At 38.2% G+C, this 23,068-nt stretch overlaps 1 protein-coding gene across 1 annotated transcript; it reads right to left on the bottom strand.

The window, feature by feature from the left end:
• Positions 1-14,010: 14,010 nt before the first annotated feature.
• RpL24-like (ribosomal protein L24-like) lies at positions 14,011-22,779 on the bottom strand. Its single transcript, XM_067154104.2, has 3 exons — positions 22,603-22,779; positions 20,725-20,911; positions 14,011-14,368 (listed from the first exon to the last, which is right to left on the bottom strand). Exons 1-3 carry the CDS (start codon positions 22,681-22,683, stop codon positions 14,124-14,126), a joined length of 513 nt encoding a protein of 170 aa, XP_067010205.1. The 5' UTR covers positions 22,684-22,779; the 3' UTR covers positions 14,011-14,123.
• Positions 22,780-23,068: the final 289 nt, after the last annotated feature.

Below are 23,068 nucleotides of genomic sequence, written 5' to 3'. Positions count from 1 at the left end.
ATCCACAGCAACCTATCATTAACATTTCATATCATTCACCTACACTTCAGGCTATTTTTAATGGTCACTAAATGTTTTAATAGACATATTATATCCTTACTGATAATTTTTAATTATTGAAATTAGTTTTATCGTTGTATTAATAGATGTTTCTACATTATATGTACTGGGATCAGGACCCTGACCTACCCTGAATTGGGTTGTTTGGCTAATGATGCTCACAAAGCATGAGCGAAACATGTCCTAATTTTAATATTTGTTAATGGTTTTATCCTAAATATATATATATATTTTTTTGCTATTTGCTTTATGTTGCACCGACACAGATAGGTCTTATGGTGAAGATGGGATAGGAAAGGCCTAGGAAGTGGAAGGTATTGGCCGTGGCCTTAATTAAGGTACAGCCCCGGCATTTGCCTGGTGTGAAAATGGGAAACCACGGAAAACCATCTTCAGGGCTGCCGACAGTGGGACTCGAACCCACTATCTCCCGATTATTGGATAGTGGTCGCCCTTAAGCGACTGCAGCTATTGAGCTTGGTATATCCTAAATATAAAGGATTACTATGTATTGGAAAGGTGGTTTTTATTATTGTAACAACTTCTTATTAGTATAACTTATTTTCGTCATAAGTAAAATGTTCCAGGATGACCGGCTATCCACGAAACAGCATTTCTTTTTTCAGGTGGCATGGTGCGCTGCACGTCACACACTCGACGCTTTTAACTTTGTACAAATAAATACAGAACTAAACTGAAATAGACGTGTGACAAATAACGTGCACAATTTATTTGCATCGGCGATGAATCGTCGCTACAGCAGGCGAGGGGATCAAGCAGGTGCACGGACGGCAGGCGCATTGACTCTGCGCAGTTATACGTCGCGGTCATTATAAAACATTAAAATGAGATAGAGTTGAGCCCGCCCTTTTAGATTTCTAAAATATTGTAAATACACCCCAGCCTCAGATTTTGCACATTTCTTAAGTTCTGCTCAATACGTGTTTTAGATATTGCATAAGCACCATATTTTTTCCAGTATGCCAGTCCGACGCGGTAAATTTAAAAGTTGATGGAATAAAATTATTGCTTAATACGCAAATCAATTACTAAAATACTAATAATTTCAATTGAAAGTACTGTAGTAATTGAACGATTTCCTTAACATTCTCTCAGTTTATTGTTATATTTTGTTACGCATTCTATATTACACTAAACTATATAGCACTAACCTATGGAAATATCCAATCAGATCCAAGAGCACATATGCGCATGAGTGAGCAATATCTAAGAACTGCTTATAAATCTCATATTTTGTCCCGTACTGGCTGAACACAACTAAGGTTAATTGTCTTGCCATTTTGTCAAATCTTTGTATAGTAATAGCCACGTAACGAAATACCCCAGAAAGTAAATATCGCCGCCCGATGCTCTTCTTTTCTCTATTTTGTAATGGCTGATCACTGCTGCCAACCTGCCTGGTTACATATTAAAATCACCAGACATAACCAAACAAACTAACCTCAATGTAAACACCGATAATAAATGTTTCCCTACCCTAGTAAATGATAAAAGTTAAGATGAAATAAATCAAGATATTCATAATTAAGTCGGTTTCCACGCTCAATGAGAAATTTAGGAAATAAACACCCTTTCTCACTCAAATTAATGTTACATATATCTGTCTTTATTTTGATATGCAGTAGGCGTACTATAACCATATTCTTGAAAATAGGGGCGTGTTAAACGATGCAATTTGTTTAATAAGTCTTTGCAGTGTGATTTTCGAAAGTCCAATGACTTCCCTTTCTTTTGCGCGAACATTTCCTTCTCTCTTCAATACCGGTAACCCGTAGCCTAAGGAGAGAGATTGGGCATATTTTCAGCCTGCAGGCTGGTTATATCTTCACGGTTATCAGGAAACATATAGGAATACTAATGTGCCAAGCTACGTGAACGGAAATTAGGTCAGCTTCAAGCTCACTGCAGAATTGAATATTAGTTCTACTATCTACTTCTATCGTTTTCACATACACCGAGGTGCCAGTATTTCGTCCCGCAAGAGTTCTTTATGTACCAGTAGATCTAGACATGAGGCTGGAGTATTTGAGCACTTTCAAATACCGCCGAACTCGAATCCGCCAACATGAGCTAGTCATACATTCTCTCCTTCACTCGCTTAAAATAATGTTAAACATTTCCTGCCTTTATTCTGATTCTGATGTATGCATTACTATAACTGCATTCTTAAAGAAAGGGGGGAGGGAATATAGATTGAATAATTCATTGCGGTTTCTGCAAGTTCAAGGACTTACCACATAAGACATATGTCCTTCCTTTTAATAATAATGCTAACAGCTTTACATCCCACTAAGAACTTTTACGGTTTTCGGCATTTGGCATTTTAAACATATTTTCAGCTTACAAGTTGGTGTATCTCAAGCTTACAACATTACCAGATTTTTACATATATATTGGCTTAAATCACATGAAGACAGGTTGTGATGCAAGAATTGGATAGGAAAGAGGGCTAGGATTTAAGATGTAAATAAGCGTACAGACACAGCACTAGCCTGAAATGAAAATGACGGGCAAAAAAAAACTTCAGACCTGCCAACTGTGGGGTTCGAATACATCACCATCTCCTGAAACCAAGCTAACAGCAATGTGATCAAACTGCACAGCCAGTTCACTCAGTTTCCTATGACGCGTAATAGGCCTACCACATGGGCGACCCACTTACCTGTATATGGATCTTCAATTCTTCAATTATACATGTATGCAAAAACATTATGCACCTTAGTAAGAGGTACTTCCCTAGTTGGTTCTCTGATTGGTGCACGTATAACAAATATGTTTGGGAAGAAATACTTTTATTTTATATTTATTTATATCATAAAGAAGTCATGTTGTCATAGCAAAACGAATACGCAACGAAGAAATGAATCCGAAGAGATAAGCATTATTTACTGCATTAAATATTAGTTTATTTACATGTTAAGCGATATGTAGTAGTAATAACAATAACAACAACAAACGTGTGCAATAAGGAAAAAGGAAATAAATACAAGTAAATATAAATATAATTTACAACATTTAGAGCCATTCCATGGTCATTGAATTACAAAGCAGGGGTATGAATAAACAAACATAATAAACATGAATACTAATATTTAAAAAGCAAAAAGCAAAGTCATCTCCGTACAAACCATGAAAGCCATTGGAAAGGGGGAAGGTGAAGGCTTCCACTATCCATGACGTTGGCACTTGGTGGGGTGGGGTGGAGTGGTTAGCTCAACGCATGACCGCCTTTGCCCCCAATAGTTAACTGGTACTCATTTATCATACGCAAAACATTCCTTCCAAATTACGTTAAACCTCTGTCACTCATTATTATTATTATTATTATTAATAAATTGCAAATGGGAAATACCCCGGTGGCAACGGTCACTTACAGTAATGTGATAATAAAGTTAACATAATTACCCAACTACAACAAAGAAACAAACAAACAAACAAACAACAAGAGTACAAGAAGCAGATATATGGAAGGAAAATATAACAAGAATTACTGCTAGTTTAATATTCTAAATCGAGCAACATCATATACAAATTCACACACAACTTAAGTATTTACAGTGCTTAACAATTTGGCTTACAATATTATAGGTTGACCTTACTACTAGCTTAACATTATAAGTGATAATAAAGTGAAGTTAAACCGTAATTACCCTACAACAACAACAACAACAACATTACAACAAGCAAGAAATACTACTAATTAAACTTTCTAAATCCAGTGTCATTATATACATATTCACACACAACTTAAGTATTTCCAGTACTTAACACTACAAATTACAATACTATAGATTGAACTTACTACTAGCTTAACACTACAAGTGATAATAAAGTTAAATCATACTACCCAACAACTACAACAACTCAAGTACAAAAAGGAATTCCATGGAAAAAAATATTACAAGAAATACTACTAGTCATTCTAAATCCAGCATCATGTACAGTTTCATACACAATTTAATTATTTCCAATACATCCGTATGCTGGTTTCTGGCCCTAATTTTATGCTTATGATAATTTCTCGATAAGTATGAGGGAGGTTAGATAGATAGATAGATAAAGAATGGGTGAACCCTGCCTTCGCAGGGCTCCACACGTAGGTCTGTGAAGACCCTTTGTGTCCCTTAAACGGGTTTGCCTAGTCCAGACCTAGTGCTCCTATAAAGGATACCAGTGCCCGGATGTTGGCATTCCTGATGTCTTCCAGGCTCACGAAATGTGAGCCAAGGTATCGATGTCTAGTGCTTGCAAGAGCCTCACACTGACATAACACATGCGCGGAGGTCTCCTCCTCCCTACCGCATCTTCTACACATCGGATCCTGACTGATTTTCATGATGTGTAGGTGTCTCTTTAAGGTATTGTGGCCTGTCAACAGTCCAACTACCATTCGCATTCTGGTCCTATTCAAATTTATCAGGACCTTTTTATAACTTTGGCTAGGCCCTTTGATAAGTTCACGTGCCTGCCTTGCTATAGTTAACCTCTTCCAAATGTCTTAAGTGAGACTGGTTTGTCCACTGGGATATTACCAGTTTCACGCTTCGGAGTGACACTCCCAGGAAGGGCTCTGGTCCTATAAAAGGACCTTTTGAGCCTTGTTTCGCTAGTTTGTCAGCTTCTTCATTTCCACTGATACCTGTGTGCCCAGGGACCCGTAATAGGGGAACTGAGCTAAATTCACACAGCTGATCTAACATCCTTTGGCATTCCCATACCATTTTTGATGTTGTTTTAACTGCACATAGTGCTTTTAACGCTTCCTGGCTATCGCTGCAAATAGTGATACAATGAGGGAGGTTATAACCTATTCCTAATACAACTCCAAGCAGCCCTTCCCGTATAGCTCTTATAAAGACCACACAGGTGAGCTCTAGTTCTTCTAGATTCAAGACTTTCCCAATTAATGGTATTCCTTCTATTCCCAGTTACGAAACGCATCGCTCTTCTTTGAACTTTCTCTAGGGAATTTATTAAACCAACATGCAGATCCATATTCGAGAATGGGTCTTACAACGTATTTATAAGGTTTATTTAAACCTACTAGGGTGGTGAGCACATAAATAAGAATTCAATGAAAGTATTTTCCTTCTGGACCTTCATGCCAGACAGATTTTTTTTTTAAACAAATTTTTTTTCACTATAATATGATTTATCTATAGAGCAAAACCGCTATGCAGTGTGCGTATCATAGCAATTGAGATGGAATTGGTAATGTACTATGTATCTGTAGAGCCTATATACGACTTTTTACAATTACTTCTAAAGTGAATTTCAGCTGTGTGACAACGCTGAAAAGACTATGGACTTAGAGATTGGCATTCCTGAAGAGGGTTTTCTACACTTTCCCATTTTCACACATTGATTCAAGAGTCTGTATTGACTTGTGACAAAACCACTGTATTCTTCCGAAAACCACTGATAGGGACAGGTTTGGTTGTGATCCACCGAAAACAAATTATAATGACCGGTTAGGTAGTGATCCATCGAAAACCACTGATTGTCGCAGGGTTAGGTTAGGTTTGACAGGATTTGTAATTGAGCGACTGTTGTCATTGAAAAAACTGTCGTGACGACTGAAGGCAATAAACATAAAACTGAATCCATTGGTCTACAAAGTTTTCATTCAGTAGATACGCTAGGAACTGGCGAACCAAAACCGTACATACAAAGTTTACAGGAATCAACAAAACAGGATATTAATTCGTGGTACTCATTGTTCTTTAAAGAGAAGAAATATCCTGTCAACAATAGCTGCAGTGAACATGCTTTTTCACTATTATTGTCTGGCCCCATGGCTAAATGGTTAGCGTGCTGGCCTTTGGTCACAGGGTGTGGGTTTGATTCTCGACAGGGTGGGGAATTTGAACCACCGTTGGTTAATTTCTCTGGCACGGGGGCTGGGTGTATGTCGTCTTCATCAACATTTCACTATTATTGTGTAAAATAGAAACTTACTAGTTTTGACAAGTACAGTATGTTCAACAGCGACTCCTGAATGATGACGCGCAGGATGTCCAACCTCACTAATCTATGTTCCAGACTATTTCTACTTAAAAAATTGTATTTGTCCTTTAATGTGATTTTGCAATTTTTGCTGAATATTTATGTGGCTGAAATGAAGGTGGATAAGCTACATGGTCTCCTTTATATAGGAAGAATGTATCGTGGAAATTAACTCAATTTCGGTTTCATGTACATTACAGTTTCTCTAAGATATATTGATAGTAATTCAGTCATGTACGACGACGATGTATTTCATGGTAAAGACAGCTGCCTCTGTGGATCAGTGGTAGAGTGACGGCCTCCGAATCCCAATATAGCGGGTTCAAACCCGGCAGAGGTAGTCGGATTTTTGAAGGGCAGAAAAAAGTCCATTCGACACTTCATGTCGTACGATGTCGGCATGTAAAAGATCTCTGGTGACGCATTTGGTGTTTACCCGACAAAATTCATTAAATCTCAGCCACAGACGCCCAAGAGAGTTTCGGTTTACTCAGTCTGCCATCTAGTGGGCCTAGAGTATAACGGAACGTCAAAATTGACGAGCAGACAGCCAGATGGCGTCAACTTGAAATGTCTGCACATGGTAGCTGAGGCCATACGATTATTATTATTATTATTATTATTATTATTGTTATTATGGTAAAGACAAATTACTTTGCAATGCTATCTATCTTAATGGTAATGTACTATGTACCTCTACTATTGTAGGCTACTGAGTGCTTGATTCGAAGCAGTGTATCGATTCATTCAGTGTCCGAGTGAATCGATTCACAGGAACGGCAAGCTCATGGCACACAAATCATGCACAATCACGGCTCAGTGAGCCACACGACACACACGGCTCCTTATAGGCACACTGGACACTGGCGGGGAGTCGAGCTTTCGCTGCAGTGAGCCACAGTGAATCATGGCACACTGAAAGAATCGTACGCAGTCATGGATCAGTGAGACACAACACACACATGGTTCATTATCGGTACACTGGACATTGGCGGGGAGCCGAACTTCCTCTGAAGCAATACATACAGAGTCATGGTACACTGAAAAAATCGTATGCTATAATGGACTCTCGAGCTCAGCTCATTTGAAAATAATACCTATTCGCATCCACTGTCCTCTTCTTACAGGGAGTTTTAAACAATACATGGATTTATTTGCAGTGTTAAAAAGATAGAACACAATTCCAAAGTACCTAGGTTGTAAGTAGGTAGTCAATTAGGTTATTCTAATTACTGTATTAGTTTAATCAATCAGTATCTTTATAACTAGTTGATGTTCGACAATTACTTAAACTCAGCTCTCTAGCCTCCACACCTGGCTGAGTGGCTCAAACGGTCGAGGCGCTGGCCTTCTGAACCCAACTTGGCAGGGCCGAGCTCAGTGCGGTGGTATTTGAAGGTGCTCAGCCTCATGTCAGTAGATTTACTGACACATAAAAGAGCTCCTGCAGGACTAAATTCCAGCACCTCGACGTCTCAAAAAAAACCTAAAAGTTGATAGTGGGACATAAAGCCAATAACATTATTATTTAGCCTACCCTATGACTATGAGTCATGCTCATGACCACTCGAAATTGTCTGTTTTATATTTGGAAGAACCACTCGGTATTCTCTTAGTTTGTATGTCGCATCATTGCACAATACTTCAATAATCGAATCACGAGGTTACCGATGTACGTGGACAGTGAGTATGTAAGTAGACTGATGCAATAGATTAAATAAATGATGTTTAATCAGAAAACCAGTGGGCTACTGTACATCTCCTGTAGCCTATACAAAATATGACGATTTAAAAAAAGCCTCTGCTGATAGAAAAAGACATTTTCAAAGATGACCGAGTTAGCTGGCCGTGCGTTTAGGGTCGCGTAGCTATGAGCTTGCATTCGGGGAATGGTGGGTTCAAATCCTACCGTCGGCAGCCGTTAAAATGGTTTTCGGTGGTTTCCCATTTTCACACCAGACACATGCTTGTGCTGTACCTTAATTAAGACCACGGCCGCTTCCTTCCCACTTCTAGCCCTTTCCTATCTCTTCTATCCTCTTTGTCGCCATAAGACCTATCTGTGTTGGTGCGACGTAAAGCAAATTGATTTATATTTAATATGTGGGCTACTTATTGTGTACACAGGTATTTTTATATGTAATTCTCTCTATATATATACAGTATACGTGAGTTGTGACTTTCAGAGAACTGTGGAAAACCATTAGATAGTGTATAAAATTTAAGTTATGTCAGTATTTTAACAGGCGTACAATGTTTACATCGTGTATTGGTGACAGAGTGCTGTCTCCCTCTCTCTCTCCCCCCCCCTTGCCCGCTCCTCATCACATTGCGCCACAGCAGTTCTAGATAATTCCACTCCGATTGGACACTGATCCCCACCTGCACATCTATACCGCCCTGTAACTTGTAGATACACAATTCCCACAATTTTGAAATGTAACTTCGTTATATCAGAAAGGACGGGGCAATCAGAAATGTATTATTTCCCAGCAAAGTTATAACATTCTTAATCTCATGGAATGGCTCTTACAATGGTACAGCTAACTCCTCGGCTTCTCTTCTTTCTTCTTCTTCTTCTTCATCTTCTTCATCTTCCTCCTCCGATTCACTGCTTCCATGATGAATGACTAGTTCCTCCACTTCAGGAAGACCTCTCACCTCATTATTGTAGAACTCGACAATCTTCTTCTCAGTGTGTTTTACTTCATTTCTCCACATCTCTGCTGTCACCTATAAGATATATTGAAGTATCACAACCTGACAAATATATTATAAACTCCACTTGCATATATCCAATAAATAACATTTCCACTTGGCCTACCTGATCAAGAGATTCTTTCCACACAGCTGTAGCTCTGTCCAATCCGTGACCAGGTCTTGAAGCCACTGTTTTGTTATAATACTGTTTTGCCACAGACCATACAAATTCGATGGCATTGAAAAATGAGTGGTATGGAGGAAGTCGTAAGACAGTATGGCCTTCACTGTGCAGCATCTCGTCAACAATGTACCTGGTTTTAAAGAAACAGAGAAATATTGTTATGCATACATGAAAGTCAAATACACGAGTGTAAACAACATTATCTAAACTTATGTTTACGTGCTTCTGTACCTCTTTAAGTGACTTCGATTCATATTACACAACCTTTGCAGCTCATCTTTTGTGGCATTTTCTGGTGGAGAAACTCCATTCTGCCTTAACCATGACTGTAAATTAAAGGAAAAATAAAAATTAATTTCTGTAACATCATTAAACATCATTCAGTAGAAGGAAATATTCAATTAAGTATAATTACCACTAATTGATCCTTCCTCCATTTCGTTGTTGGTTGATGCTCAACAAGCTTACAGTGATATGGTGCATTATCCATTACAATAACACAGGGTCCTATATTTCTTAATCCTACGATTAATTGCGTCTTCACCCACATCTGAAATTTCTCGCTGTTCATAGCACCATGGTAATCCTGATTTCTCTTCAAGTTTGTAGCAAATATCAAATCAGCACCTGTAAGAATTTTAAGTTTTAGTATGAAGTTATTTGTTCTAAAAAAAGTATAGGCCTATTAATAAAAAAATGTGATTTCTGTTGAATGATACAAAAAGCTGTCTGATTTTAAGTAAAACCAACTACTGTGTAGCAAAGTCACCTGATGATGAAGTCAATTAATTACTACTTACACTACTTTATCGTAACATCTCTCATGAATGTATCTCCATTAGTAGGCCTATATCTGGATTAGAAGTCCACGATCACTTGCATAAAAGATATAAGTATAAACACCCATTTCAATACCTTAGAACAAATGTAATTGCTGCGAACACTGAACCTATATCAGGCAGTAAGAAATAAGAAGCTTGGAAGGTGTTCAACAGTCAGGTATCAAGCACTGATTCAGGTGGAGATTGTCGAATGCAGAATAAACATAATAAATAGGCCTACAATACAAGTAATTTACTGATACAAATATCCAGTAATATTATATGAAAATACACTGAGTAAGTTTTGATTGAAATACCTCTCTAAGGTTAATCATTGGCCTAAAGTGAATACCTGCAAGTCTTTTTAATAACAGTGGAGAAGTCAAAATCAAAAACCACGTACAGAGCTCAATGAGCGGTAAGTTATAATGCCACTTCCGACCTAGTGCCAGTCAATTTCAATCAATCAGTCACCACTGATCTGCACTTAGGACAGAAGATGTAGTTTCAGGGATAGGCCTAGTATTTTCTTCAATAATTGCAAAGAATTTGGAAATTTATTGAACATCTCCCTTGGTAAATTATTCCAATCCCTAACTCCCTTCTTAAAAAAAAAAACAAATATTTGCCCCACTTTTCATCAACTTTAGCACTGTACTGTGATCTTACCTACTTTTAAAATACCACTGAAACGTATTCGTCTACCAATGTCATTCCACACCACCTATCCACCGACAGCTCGGAATATACCACTTAGTCCAGCAACTTGTCTCCTTTCACCCAAGTCTTCCCAGCCCAAACCCGACAAAATTTTTGTAACGCTACTCTTTTGTCAGAAATCACCCACAACAAATCGTGCTTCTGTCTTTTGAACTTTTCCAATTCTCAAACCAAGTAATCCCAGTGAGGGTCTCATACACAGGAACTGTACGTAAGTTGGGGTCTTATCAGAGACTTATGTGCCCCCCCCTGCATCCGTACTACAAACCCTAAATACCCTCATAACTATGTAAAGAGAGATCACCTCACTACAATAAAATGAAGTAAAATAAATTAAGAACATACCAGGTACAAAGCCATCCTTCGTTCCAGCATGAACAATAACCAGTCTTCCTCCCTCAGACACAGGTCGACGAATTACTCCTTGAACATCATGTCCAGATTTGTGTGGTTTATTCCAGGAGTATGTGGGTGACCCTGAAAGACAAATGCACAATTGAAACCAAAGACACCTGATGAAGATAAATTATTCCAAGATTTTTTAAATATAAAATGTAATATATAACATATATATTCACCATTCATAAAAATCCAAGTCTCATCCAAGAAAACAACAGGTTTTGGTTTCTCACTGTCCTTATTACGCATGTATTCCCTCAGAAAACAAGATCTCTTAAAACAAATGTCTTCATTTTCTCTAACATACGCATAGGGATCACCTTTACTCCACACAAACCCAATGGCCTTCAAAATTCTTCTTAATGATGTTTCGGAGCCCTTGTACAAATAAGTGTCATAATTTGCTTTCATGTGGTCGAAAACCTTTCTTACAGTTACGACTTCTCCTGTGGGAAGAAAAAAGAGAGTTACAAGGGACTCAAAAGAGCTGTATGACAATACATGCACAAAACATTTCTGGGAGCTTATCTCACCTGCGTGCCAATTTCTATAAATAATGTTGCAATAGATTCCTTATGAAGTCACCTTACCTTTATGTAATTTATCATAAATAAACCTTGCTATCGCTTCCTTACAAAAACTGTCTATGCCGGTCACTGGATGTTCACGCTTTCGGCGTTTACCTGGTGTAGAAAATTCAACTCCCTTCTTGAAATTTCCTATTACTTTTCGGACTAAACCGAAACTACACTGTAAGAATACACACACAGAAATATATTACATACACATATACCATAAGTCAACATGAATACACAAAGGTTAAGTCTACGAACCGTATCGAAGTCGACACAAGACATGGTACCGGTATAGGCCTAGGCCTACATGATCAGGTTAGGTTAGGTTAGGTTCAGAATGAAATACTGCTCCTTTTCAACTGATTGTCATTATGCCAGAAACTTATCATAGAAACAAGATAAAAACGAACACTTACCCCAGTTAATAATGAAACTCTTGCCATTAGCTTCGTATCACTACGACTGATACCTTCTTCGTCGTCTTCCTGTTTCAATTGCTCGTAGCAATGTACAAGCATTTCTTGACCTGAAGCTTGTAAAGGACGTAACCTTGGTTTCCTTTTCGGAGGAGTTTTTGCAGATTTTTCTTCCTTCTTAGACATCCCAATCGAATTCTGTTCGTATAAGTATGGGACGAAATAGGAACGTAATTAATAAAATGATGTGCTCATCATTTCACACAAACTATGTTATTAAATGCATTATCCGAACATGCCACAATTCTACTTACCTGGTATTAGCCAAATAGATTTACAATCCCACAGAAAAAGAAAATATGCTTTAAATATTCTCGCAAATGTATCGCTAGTGACTTTAGAGGCAATGCGGTGGCAACACACAATTCACGCTAGAACAGTGACTGAACGTTGCCAACGTGCCAGATTAACGGTAACAGTAAGACGTCGTATCGGCAAGTAGGGTCCCTAAACTGTATGGTTACCGACACTGAAAAAGACCCAACAGCAAGAAAAGTCACTATAAACCAATACCTTAATATTACAGGGGAGAAAGGGTAAGGTTGCACCCTTAGTGTACGTCCTTACACGGAGAGGACTTTTTTTTTATATGTATGTAATGTATGTGTATGTATAATATACATGTATGTATACATGCATTTTAATTGTCTTGCCATTTTGTCAAATCTTTTAGCTGAAGAAGTTCCATAATCACAACGAAACATGTCCTAGAGATTAAGCTGGATTATAACATGTAATTAATAAAACCATTATATAGAAATTGACAAGTATTGGAAGGTGGGAATCTCCTTATAACTTAACCTTAGTTGATATCTAAGAACTGCCGGGTCCCGCAAACAAGCAAAGCCTGAGGCTTGAGTGTATAGTCCTAAAATATGCATCACCACCAGTTTTTAGTTAAAATATGCAATAACCAGTGAAAAGGGGCTAAATATGCAAACACATATGCAACCTGCAAATAATCCAGCCTTTAGTGATTACCTTTAATTGAGGAACTATCTAATGGTGAGATGGCGACCCCAGTCTTGGAGAGCCAGGAATAACGGCCGAGAGGGTTTGTTACACCGACCCTGCGTCAAGTCGTAATCTGCAGGCCTTCAGGCTTAGCAGGGTCACTTTGCAGGCAAAGGCTTATTCGAGCTGAAGTTTGGTTTGGTTTATGAGTGTTTGTAAGATTATAATTAATACATATTACATTTTTGCGATGTTTAGCCAAATTGTTGATGGTTTTAATTTGTTCCCAGATTTTCCATTTTTCCTGCGTTGTACTTTCTTTTCTCCCGGGGTCCCTCCAAAAACAAATCGAGACTCCACTATATGTGTATTTGTGTCTCCGAAAATGAAGCACTTCATACATTTATAAAAATTATACAACACTCACTGATCGTCGCCATAAGACCTATCTGTGTCGGTGCGACGTAAAGCCCCTAGCAAAAAAAACACCACTCACTGGAATTGACAAAACAATGTTGAAAATGTCTTTGGACACCAGTACCTAATAAAAATGTTGTGATCTTGTATTAGCAGCATATTTTGTATTGATATAAGGTGGATCATTTGTACACCAGTACCTAATAAAAATATTGTGATCTTGTATTAGCAGCATATTTTGTATTGATATAAGTTGGATCATTTGTACTCTCCTTTACTGTATGTTAGTCTGCTTTCAATATGGACCAGGTATAAAGTTTTTAATATTAAATGTTGAAAATGTCCATATCAAATTTTTGAACTATCACTCACCCAAATATAAAACAATCACAAGAGACGGGAAGAAAAACAAATTTAGTGCAAGGTCGAATAGCAGCTATGCATATATTGTGGAATGCATAAGATAGATAGAAAGGTAAAATTAATAGCAAGAAATACAATCAATCTTGTTATGTCACTGTTTTTCCTGTACAGTTAAGCAATTGTATTGTGGTCCTCTCCTTTCGTTTTCTAATATGAGTATTTTTATTTAGTAGATTGAAAATTTGGAAAATGCATGTCTAAGTAATTTCACTAAACACTGTACAACAGAAATAATTTACAGATTTAGAAGAAAAAAGGGTTTCCATGATACTGTATTTACAAGAACTTCAACAGATCACACATGATACAACTCAAGTAACAAAAAAAATAAATAATTTCAAATACACCAGTGGTTTACAAAACCAATTTATGCAGCAGCTTCCACTGCTTCCAACATTTCTGTGTCACTTTCATGAATTTCTTCGACGATGGACTCCTCCATAGCGCGCTTTTCTTTCAAACCAGCAGCAGGTGACCTGATGAGTGAAAGATCTCTCTGTACTTCTTTGATATCTCTTTTGGTTTCTAGTTCACGTCCCTTCCTCAATCTCTGCATTACATGGTGTGCCTGGCGACGCTGTCGAATACTTTCAATGCGTTTCATGGCTTCAACTGCAATAAACAAACAGCAACATTAAAATAAAAAACACATAAAAGAGTTTTGTCAACCACAAAACTTGAAAGAAACATAATTCCAACAAACTTATACAGATTAATATCATCCATGTACCTATATGAAGTTACAGATATGCCATTTCAATGCTACTGTGATCAATAATGTTAAAACAATAGAAATATAACTTTTTTTTTTTGCTAGTGGCTTTACATTGCACCGACACAGATAGATCTTATGGTGACGATGAGATAGGGAAGGACTAGGAGTTGGAAGGATGCAGCCGTGGCCTTAACTAAGGTACAGCCCCAGCATTTGTCTGGTATGAAAATGGGTAACCACGGAAAACCATCTTCAGGGCTGCCAAAAGTAGGATTCGAACCCACTATCTCCCAGATGCAAGCTCACAGCTGCGTGCCCCTAACCGCACGGCCAACTCGCCCAGTAATATAACTTTTTTTAATACTGTAACTGAAATAATATGACTTGAGAGACTTAATGACATGCATAATGCGACAGAATCAGGAAAGATCAAACCCTAATAGTTGTTTTATGACAAAGTGCCACTTTATGCAAAATGTTCCATGTGCGAAATTAAAGTGCTACAGTTAACGAATGGTTTGGCAGTTTACGAATCAACTATATACTATTCATAAGGCAATCCTTTAAACCAGCGAAATATGTAATATACAGACAATAAAAGAATGATGATGATGCTTGTTGTTTAAGGGGGCCTAACATCTAAGGACATCGGCCCCAATAAAAGAATGAGTAGGCCTATCAATGAAGATTTTAAACCAATGATGGTTAAAATCCCCGACTCTGCCGGGAATAGAACCCGGGACCCCTGTGACAAAAGGCCAGCACGCTAACCATTTAGCCATGGAGCCGGACACCTTAAAATAAATGTGGTTTGAAAATAAAAAGTTTGGTTATGTTCATAAAAAAGACTTTTTTCACAATCCCTTGATTAGCGCACGGGCTTGTTGCAGCATGCGCACTACCTCCCAGCATTATTTGCGAACAAGCGGGCGTCAGTTGCAGCTGTGTAACTAACCTGTACGCTGAACTGTGTATCTTTAAAATCACCCGCCACGTGTGAGATACGGTCTGTATTACGTTTTTGAGTGTAAGAAACATGTCAGCTGCAGACATTCATTCTCAGCTTTTGAGGTATATGGTATTAATGCAATGAGCGAAGGTAAACTGTGAAAATGGGTAGGAGAGTTCAAATGTGGGCGTGAAGATATTCATGATGAAGAACGCTCAGGTCAACCATCTATGATCACAGAAGATTTGGTGACTGCACAACTGACACGAAAATTCATGTGGATAAAAGATTCACAATAACCACCATCTTAATGGATTTTCCTTGAGTGTCTAGGTCTCCGACATGCCGTGCGGCATGCTGACTAAGGAAATTTTGCTCCTTCACGATAATGCAGGCCTTTCACTGCTGTCCAGACTCGGGAACTGATTGACTCTTTCAGGCGGAAAGTTTCGTATCACCCACCGTATAGTACTGACTTTGCTCTGAGCGATTTCCACCTTTTTTGGAACCTGAAACGTCATCTTGGCAGGAATTGCTTCAATGACGATGAACAAGTGAAAACGGTTGTGAACTCTTGGCTCTTAGAACTCTTTGAAGAAGGATTTCAAAACTTGGATTTAAGGTATGACAAGTGCCTCAATAAACAAGGCAACTATGTGGAAAAATAAATAAACGTATGTAAAACCTTAAAATATGAAAGGGTGTATGGCTTTTAGTGCCGGCAGTATCCGAAGACATGTTCCGCTCGCCAGGTGCAGGTATTTTGATTTGACTCCCGTAGGCGACCTGCGTGTTGTGATGAGGATGAAATGATAATGAAGACGACACATACACACAGCCCCCATGTCAGTGAAATTAACCAATGATGGTTAAAATTCCCGACCCTGCCAGGAATAGAACCCGGGACCCCTGTGACAAAAGGCCAGCACGCTAACCATTTAGCCATGGAGCCGGACACCTTAAAATAAATGTGGTTTGAAAATAAAAAGTTTGGTTATGTTCATAAAAAAAACCTTAATTAAAAAAACGGTCTTCGTACATAATAACTCCAATAAAATCACAGACTTTTTTGTACCAAGCGAGTTGGCGTGTGGCTAGGATCACGCAGCTGTGAGCTGGTATTCAGGAGATAATAATTTGGTAGTATGTGTGATAAATATTATAAGGAGAATAACCTTCTACAGTAATCTGTGAGTATCGTTTGAACTCACTACTTCTAAATCTTGTTACTGTGTGAACTTGCAATATTATGTAGTCTCTGTTATAATTTTTCTATAGTATTCGCAAGATAGTGGGTTCAACCCCACTGTTGGCAGCCCTGAAGATGGTTTTCCATGCCTTCCCATTTTTACAGCAGGTAAATGCTGGGGCTGTACCTTAATTAAGGTCACGGCCACTTCCTTCCCAGTTCTAGCCCATTCCTGTCCTATCATCGCCACAGGACCTATCTGCAACGGTGCGACGTAAAGCAACTTGATTTTTAAAAAATTCTATAAAAGTAATAATACTATTTGGAGTGGGTTGGTGGGTCCCTGGCAAGCATAAGGAAAGGATCTCTCCTCTTTACTACTTTAGCCAACGTTTCACATTGTTCTTACATGCTTTTCTCATTCTGAACATGCACCTCATTCAGTAAATTGCTACCTAATGGTCAAAGCGATCTCTTGTATTAAGTCACTTAGTTTTTATTTGCAATATTTTATTGGTTCATTGAGGGTAAATTTACATCAGTATGCACTTTGCAATGTGATCATTTTCTGGTTTAATACAGTGTGTGCTTTGTTTGTATTTTTATGGATATTTAAAGGTGAAATATTGGCTCGTTATGTCATAGTTATGTCAGGGTAAAAAGGACGTCATAAACATGGCTAACACAGGAAAATAGTTATAACACTTGGCAAATATTTTCAGTTAATAATCTCTTACAAGCTGTGAAACATCATCATTTTTGCCTGAAAGTTTCTTTTTTTTTTGGACATTTGCCCTTAAGGTTTAAAAAAATCTGAAACTTGAACTGGCAATGGCACATTTCCTCACCAACACCATTTCATTTCTCAATGAACACAAATAAATGTAATAAGACTATGTCAAATCTTAAAAGTTAATACAGACGCACTGGAACTCTTGATTCAAAACATTCGGCTGAAACTCACACCTGTTTTCCTTTGTGACATCACAAAGGTGCATCCCGGGTATGAGGAGGACAGGATATGATCTGAGGAATTAGAAGATTACCTTCTGGAGGCCGACGAGGCAAACAATGTTGATGTGGCTAGCAAGGGAACATGCAGCGGAAGAAAGTTGCCACTGTCCCCTCTCCTGCAATCGGGCACACTAAAACTTGTGGAAGGAGTATTGCCACTTGTTGGCAGCCCTGACAGCACTCTGTGCTATAGGATACCAGAGTGAAGGACAGAGGGCAGCAAATGGTGCCAATGGTACAACACCAATTATCAATGTTGGAAGTATGGGATGAGAAAAAAGCCGAATTAACATAGGTACACAGAAGGCAGAGGTGCCAACCTTTGAAGTGGGTTATCAGTAATCCCATTTTTAACTCGCGCACCCCCACCACCACCACCACCACCAAAAACGTTTACGAGTCAAATCCAAAGCACCCCGTTTGCCCTTTCCTACAGCAATCTATTCTAAAGTATATCATATTACACAATAAAATTTTCTCATTACCTGTTAGTTCTGCAATAAAAAATTCTTTGTAGCTTGTTTCGCACCCAGCAGCTGCTTTTTGGTGTAGGTTTTCTTGTAACATACTTCCCCCTGAGATGACATTTTCGTCTTCAGAACCATAAGCGATTCCAGTGTAGATGTACTTAATGTAGGCCTGAATTCTGTCTGATTTTTCCTAACAACACTGAAAACTCTTTCTGTGAGACAGTTACTATGAGGTACAATTAGTACTGCAAATACAACATTACTTAAGGTTTTATACTTAATTTGTCCACTTTCATTTTTAAGCTCTGCATTGTTGCCTCAATTCACATCAATGTTTGGTCCATGTACAATATATTACGGGAAAGTATCACACTGGTAAACTGCAAATTCCTCTTCAAGTTTGTCATGTTCACTTTCTTTGACCAAAGTTGGGAATCTTTGAACAAAGTATTCAAGAGATGAATAGGAAACCTTCATTCTGAGAGAGATGTCTACAACTTCGGCATGATGAAGAAATTCATCAAGGGGAAATGTAACTGCAAGCTGCCATATAAAACTCTCTTACAGAATTATAAAAGATCTCTTCATCACAGTCATTATCTTTCAAGTATGCCCTAGATTTGCTCCAATTACCAAGTCCTCATTGGCTTTCTGGTATTTCCTCCTCTTGAATTCAACACTCAAAAGGGAAGTAGATTCTGACTGAAGAGAACATGGCTGAACAAATCTGACCAATAGGTCAGTTAAAAGACTAGTAAGTTTCCTCCTAAGAAGATGTATGGCTGGAGCATCTTATTGCAGAAATATATTCACAGAGTTAAAAACAGGAAGTGTACTCTGAAGAAAGTAGCAGAACAGTTTTGTGTGTGGGTCTTGTATGAAAGATTTCACAGTTTCAAACTGCTTGGTGGTCTCATTTTTATGGTGGGTCTAACTACAAAACATGAGTGTCAAAGCTTCCCACTGCTCAAGAACTCTATCAATAGACTGAAGAAGCAAGAGCCAACGGGTACTAACATATTTCAAAATTTTGTGACCCTCTGTGCCACAAACAGCCTGATAAAACTTTCAACGTGTTTTGCCTTTTAGAACTCTTATCAAGATAGTAATATAACTGAACCAAAAAGTTCTCTACATTAACTGGCAACTGGGCTGCTGCTTTTTGTGCACAGATGTTTATGAGATGACATGAACAACCCGGGACATAAACAGAAGAATGCCTGCCCTTCACAAATTTGGCAACACCTTTATTTGCCCCTATCATTGTGTATGCATTGTCAGATGAAAAAGAAATGCAATTTTCCCATGGAATGGCTAAAGAAGACAATTCACTATTATAACAGAGAAAATTCCCTCACCGGTATTGTCGGTAGTCTCTAACAATGACAATAGAAGAGTTGATATTTGACCTCTCTGAGCATTAAAGAAAGAGACAACTATAGGATAAGGTTTTACTGCATTTGAATCCGTACTACCATCAGTAGCCAAGCAAAAAGGCGTTATTTGCAAAAGTTCACTTATTTCCTTTTTTGCCTCAGATGCCATGTATTGAACTAAAGCAGAGGTTTTAGTTCTTGCACAACCACATTTCTGAGATATTTTAGAGTCGGGGAACATTGATCTAAACAAATTTCCAGCGTGGTCTGAAACTGATAACGGAATATTATGCTCCAAAAGAAATGATGTGAACAATAATTCGGCATTTGTCACTGCAGTTTCATTACTTTTTACGAAGAATGATGAAACAGTCTGGTTTCGTAATTTTGATTCACTGTATGTGTGATGTTTCTTGGATTCTATGTGTCTTCTGCAATTATCTCGTCCAACGTGAGCCACACAGAAATCACAGGAACACACACTGCAGAACACGTGGTTCTCACTAACACGTGAGGCAAGTAAGCATGGCCATTCCTTTATGTAACCGTCTCGATATTTCTGTAACACTGCTGTCTTCTTAGAAGAATATGCAATTTGACAATTGCTCCGCTTCATTTCACAAAACCAATCACTACTTTTCGAATCAACATCTAGGATAATTAGAATTGAAATGCGCTAAATATACTATTCATTCTACACACACGACAGAAAGCCGAAAGCGCGCACTGGAGAACAGCAGAGCAAGGAGTAGCGAGTAGCAAGGAGTAGAGCCTACCTCACGGCAGACTTGATACGTCATTGGCGCGTCATTCTAGCTAAGAGAGCAGCGTATATCTATGTAGCTGGCCGTGATTTCACAACGCTCGCGGGAAACAAAAGGAAGTGACGACCAAATAATTGCCAAATATGTTTAGTAGCCAACGTACAAACATTGAAACGAGGAGAGTTGACCAGTAATGCTCTAGGAGATTGAACATTTTTTACTTCTTTCCTTTTTTCGCAGAAATTAATTTTTATCGTGACAAGGTTGCTTTTCCATAATAATTTCCCCTTCGACCATAATGCCGTAATCGTGAAGTGAAATCTGTAATCATTACGGACAATCCGTAATAGTTGGCACCTCTGAGAAGGTATATATAGAGATGAATACAAGTTGTAAAGGACTACGAAGACAGGACAGACACAAAAGGAGGAAATGAACAAGTGACAAATCATTCAACCAAAAAAAAAGACAGGAATATGAATACCACTTACCTGACTTTGTCCACAACTCTCGATCATATTTGACAGGAATATTTCTCCTCTTCTCAAATTCAAATGAGGGGTCCACAGCCAACTCTTTCCCAGCAGTTTTTCGGAATGCTTTGGTCCATTTGACTTTCCTAGGATTTTTCTTTTTCTTGAATGCAGCATGACACTTGGATCGACAGAATTTGAATATCTAGCAAAAAAATGAAGCAAACAATTAATTTCAGATATCAGTTAGCAGCAAAAAGCTCATAACTGATGAACCCATCTTTGTTTTGCAGTGCAAAACCATGTCAACATATCTCTCCATATCTTAACCAAATGCCAATGCTAAATCTTCAAACAAGAAGGCAACTTCACGCCCAGTATCTACAGCATAACACACTACAAAGGACAGCGATACCTCATTACCTAGCACCCAGGTTTAGCAGGCTCTCAAAAACTCAACTAAACATTTGTTCTCTTAAGAGGAATACCCTGACCAACCCACTATACTCTATCAAATGATAGATTCCATAATGGCAGGTGCAGCATGAGCCTGGAACTCGATACCAGATGAGCCCGATGTCACATTCATCATTCAAAAGCCATTACTGTAAAAGAAATAGGACGAAGGGTGAGTGATAGAGGAATCTCTTTAAAAAACCATGGTCTAACAGGGATAGCACCTTGTAAGGGGCTCTTGTCAGGGTTACAATGAAGACTTCAACAACAACTTTGGTGAAGGAGACCTGCTGAACAATAGGCTACAGTTGGCAGATGAGGTATTCCAATACTCAATCTGCTGCATTATAGATTAAGTAGGGGACTACTAGCCTAAATGCTAAGAGAGGTCACCTTGACAGAAAATCCGTAAACTGTGTTAGGCGTAACAAGTCAGTAAAAAGAGGCAAAAGGGAGAATGCTTGAACAATAATTAGGACAAGGATGACCATTTTTAATGTTCCCGATTATTAACATTATAATAATTACAGTCTCTAGTATGCGTTACTTGCTATTATTTTATAAGACAATATTGTATAATTTTGTTGTAACTGTTTTTGTTTTTTTTTTTCATCTTGGTGAAAGAGGTAGCTTTACAACCTTACACCAAACAAAATGAGACGTATTCCATAATATTTTTTTAAAATCAAAGTCCATCTCACTGATAACTATGTTAAGTTCTACATCAACTTGAGGCCAACAATCTAGATGTAACGCCTCTCAAAACGACAAAACCTTGGTGCCCCCCCCCCCCCATCAACAGTTTTACCGTGCCCCCAAACAATAATCAACTCATATAAACCTAAAGAGAATTGGTACCAACCGAGATTCCCTTCTCCTCTACGATTCGGATGCTAGGCCCATTCCACAATCTTTTTCTGTGTTTCTGACACCAATCTTAGTACACCTTCCTCCTCAAAGAATTAGTACGGAAAACAAAACATACTTCACGACTATTCAAGAACAAAACATAATGTATTTTCGAAGTAGTACATTTTAGTTCAATTTCACACTTTTTTTTATTGTCTTCTAATAAATCACCATTGCTGTCAGTTTCTGTGATCATGCATATACACCACTGCTACATCTACACATTCTTTAATATTTACGAATAAGCATTGGTTTACAGACACAAGAGGTTAGGACAAATACTATTCAGCGGGTATGTGAATGACGAATAATGTGATCATTCAACATAACCCTATTCAGCAATACCTGTAAAATGCCTATATAATTTCAAATAATCACGATTGAATTTCTATTTCCTACGCACACTTAAATGTGGATGAAATTATTCACACATATAGTGGACGGGAAGTTCATGTAATAAAATACATCTAAGTAATCAATGGTTAAAGAAAGTGAATTTCACAACACAACAGCCTGCACCAAGTTAGTTACCTTGCAGTCATTGCGCACAAACTGGATTCCATGTCCTGGAAAGATGCGGGACGAACAGAAATAGCAAGTTTCAATTCTCATGGTTGTTTTGTTTTAATTGTACAGTAATTCACGTCAGTCTCTCATATAACGTTCAACAAATTCCTCCACTGCAACAATCAACAACAAACCACATGGCAAAAGACCCACAGAGTATAAAATCAGTAAAATTATTTCATAAGCGACGCATCAAGTTGGCCGAGATCGATCTTGTTAAGCTCCATCATTTATCCTAAAGAGAGCGCTGAATGTTATCAATGCCCAACAATGCCACATTTTTTATTTTCCATTTATTTTTTCCCAACTTGAGGGAATATTGAATGAGATAGGAGAGAAATAAAAAATGAATAGCCTACTGCCAACTATTTCAAAGTGTGGCCATTAAAACTTTTACCGGTATTATATTCTCCACCAGTGCTAACAGATG

This window comes from Anabrus simplex, chromosome 9 (assembly GCF_040414725.1).
Source record: "Anabrus simplex isolate iqAnaSimp1 chromosome 9, ASM4041472v1, whole genome shotgun sequence".
Classification (NCBI taxonomy): domain Eukaryota; kingdom Metazoa; phylum Arthropoda; class Insecta; order Orthoptera; family Tettigoniidae; genus Anabrus; species Anabrus simplex.
The sequence above is the reverse complement of the archived record's forward strand: the minus strand, read 5'-3'. Positions and strand labels throughout refer to the sequence as shown.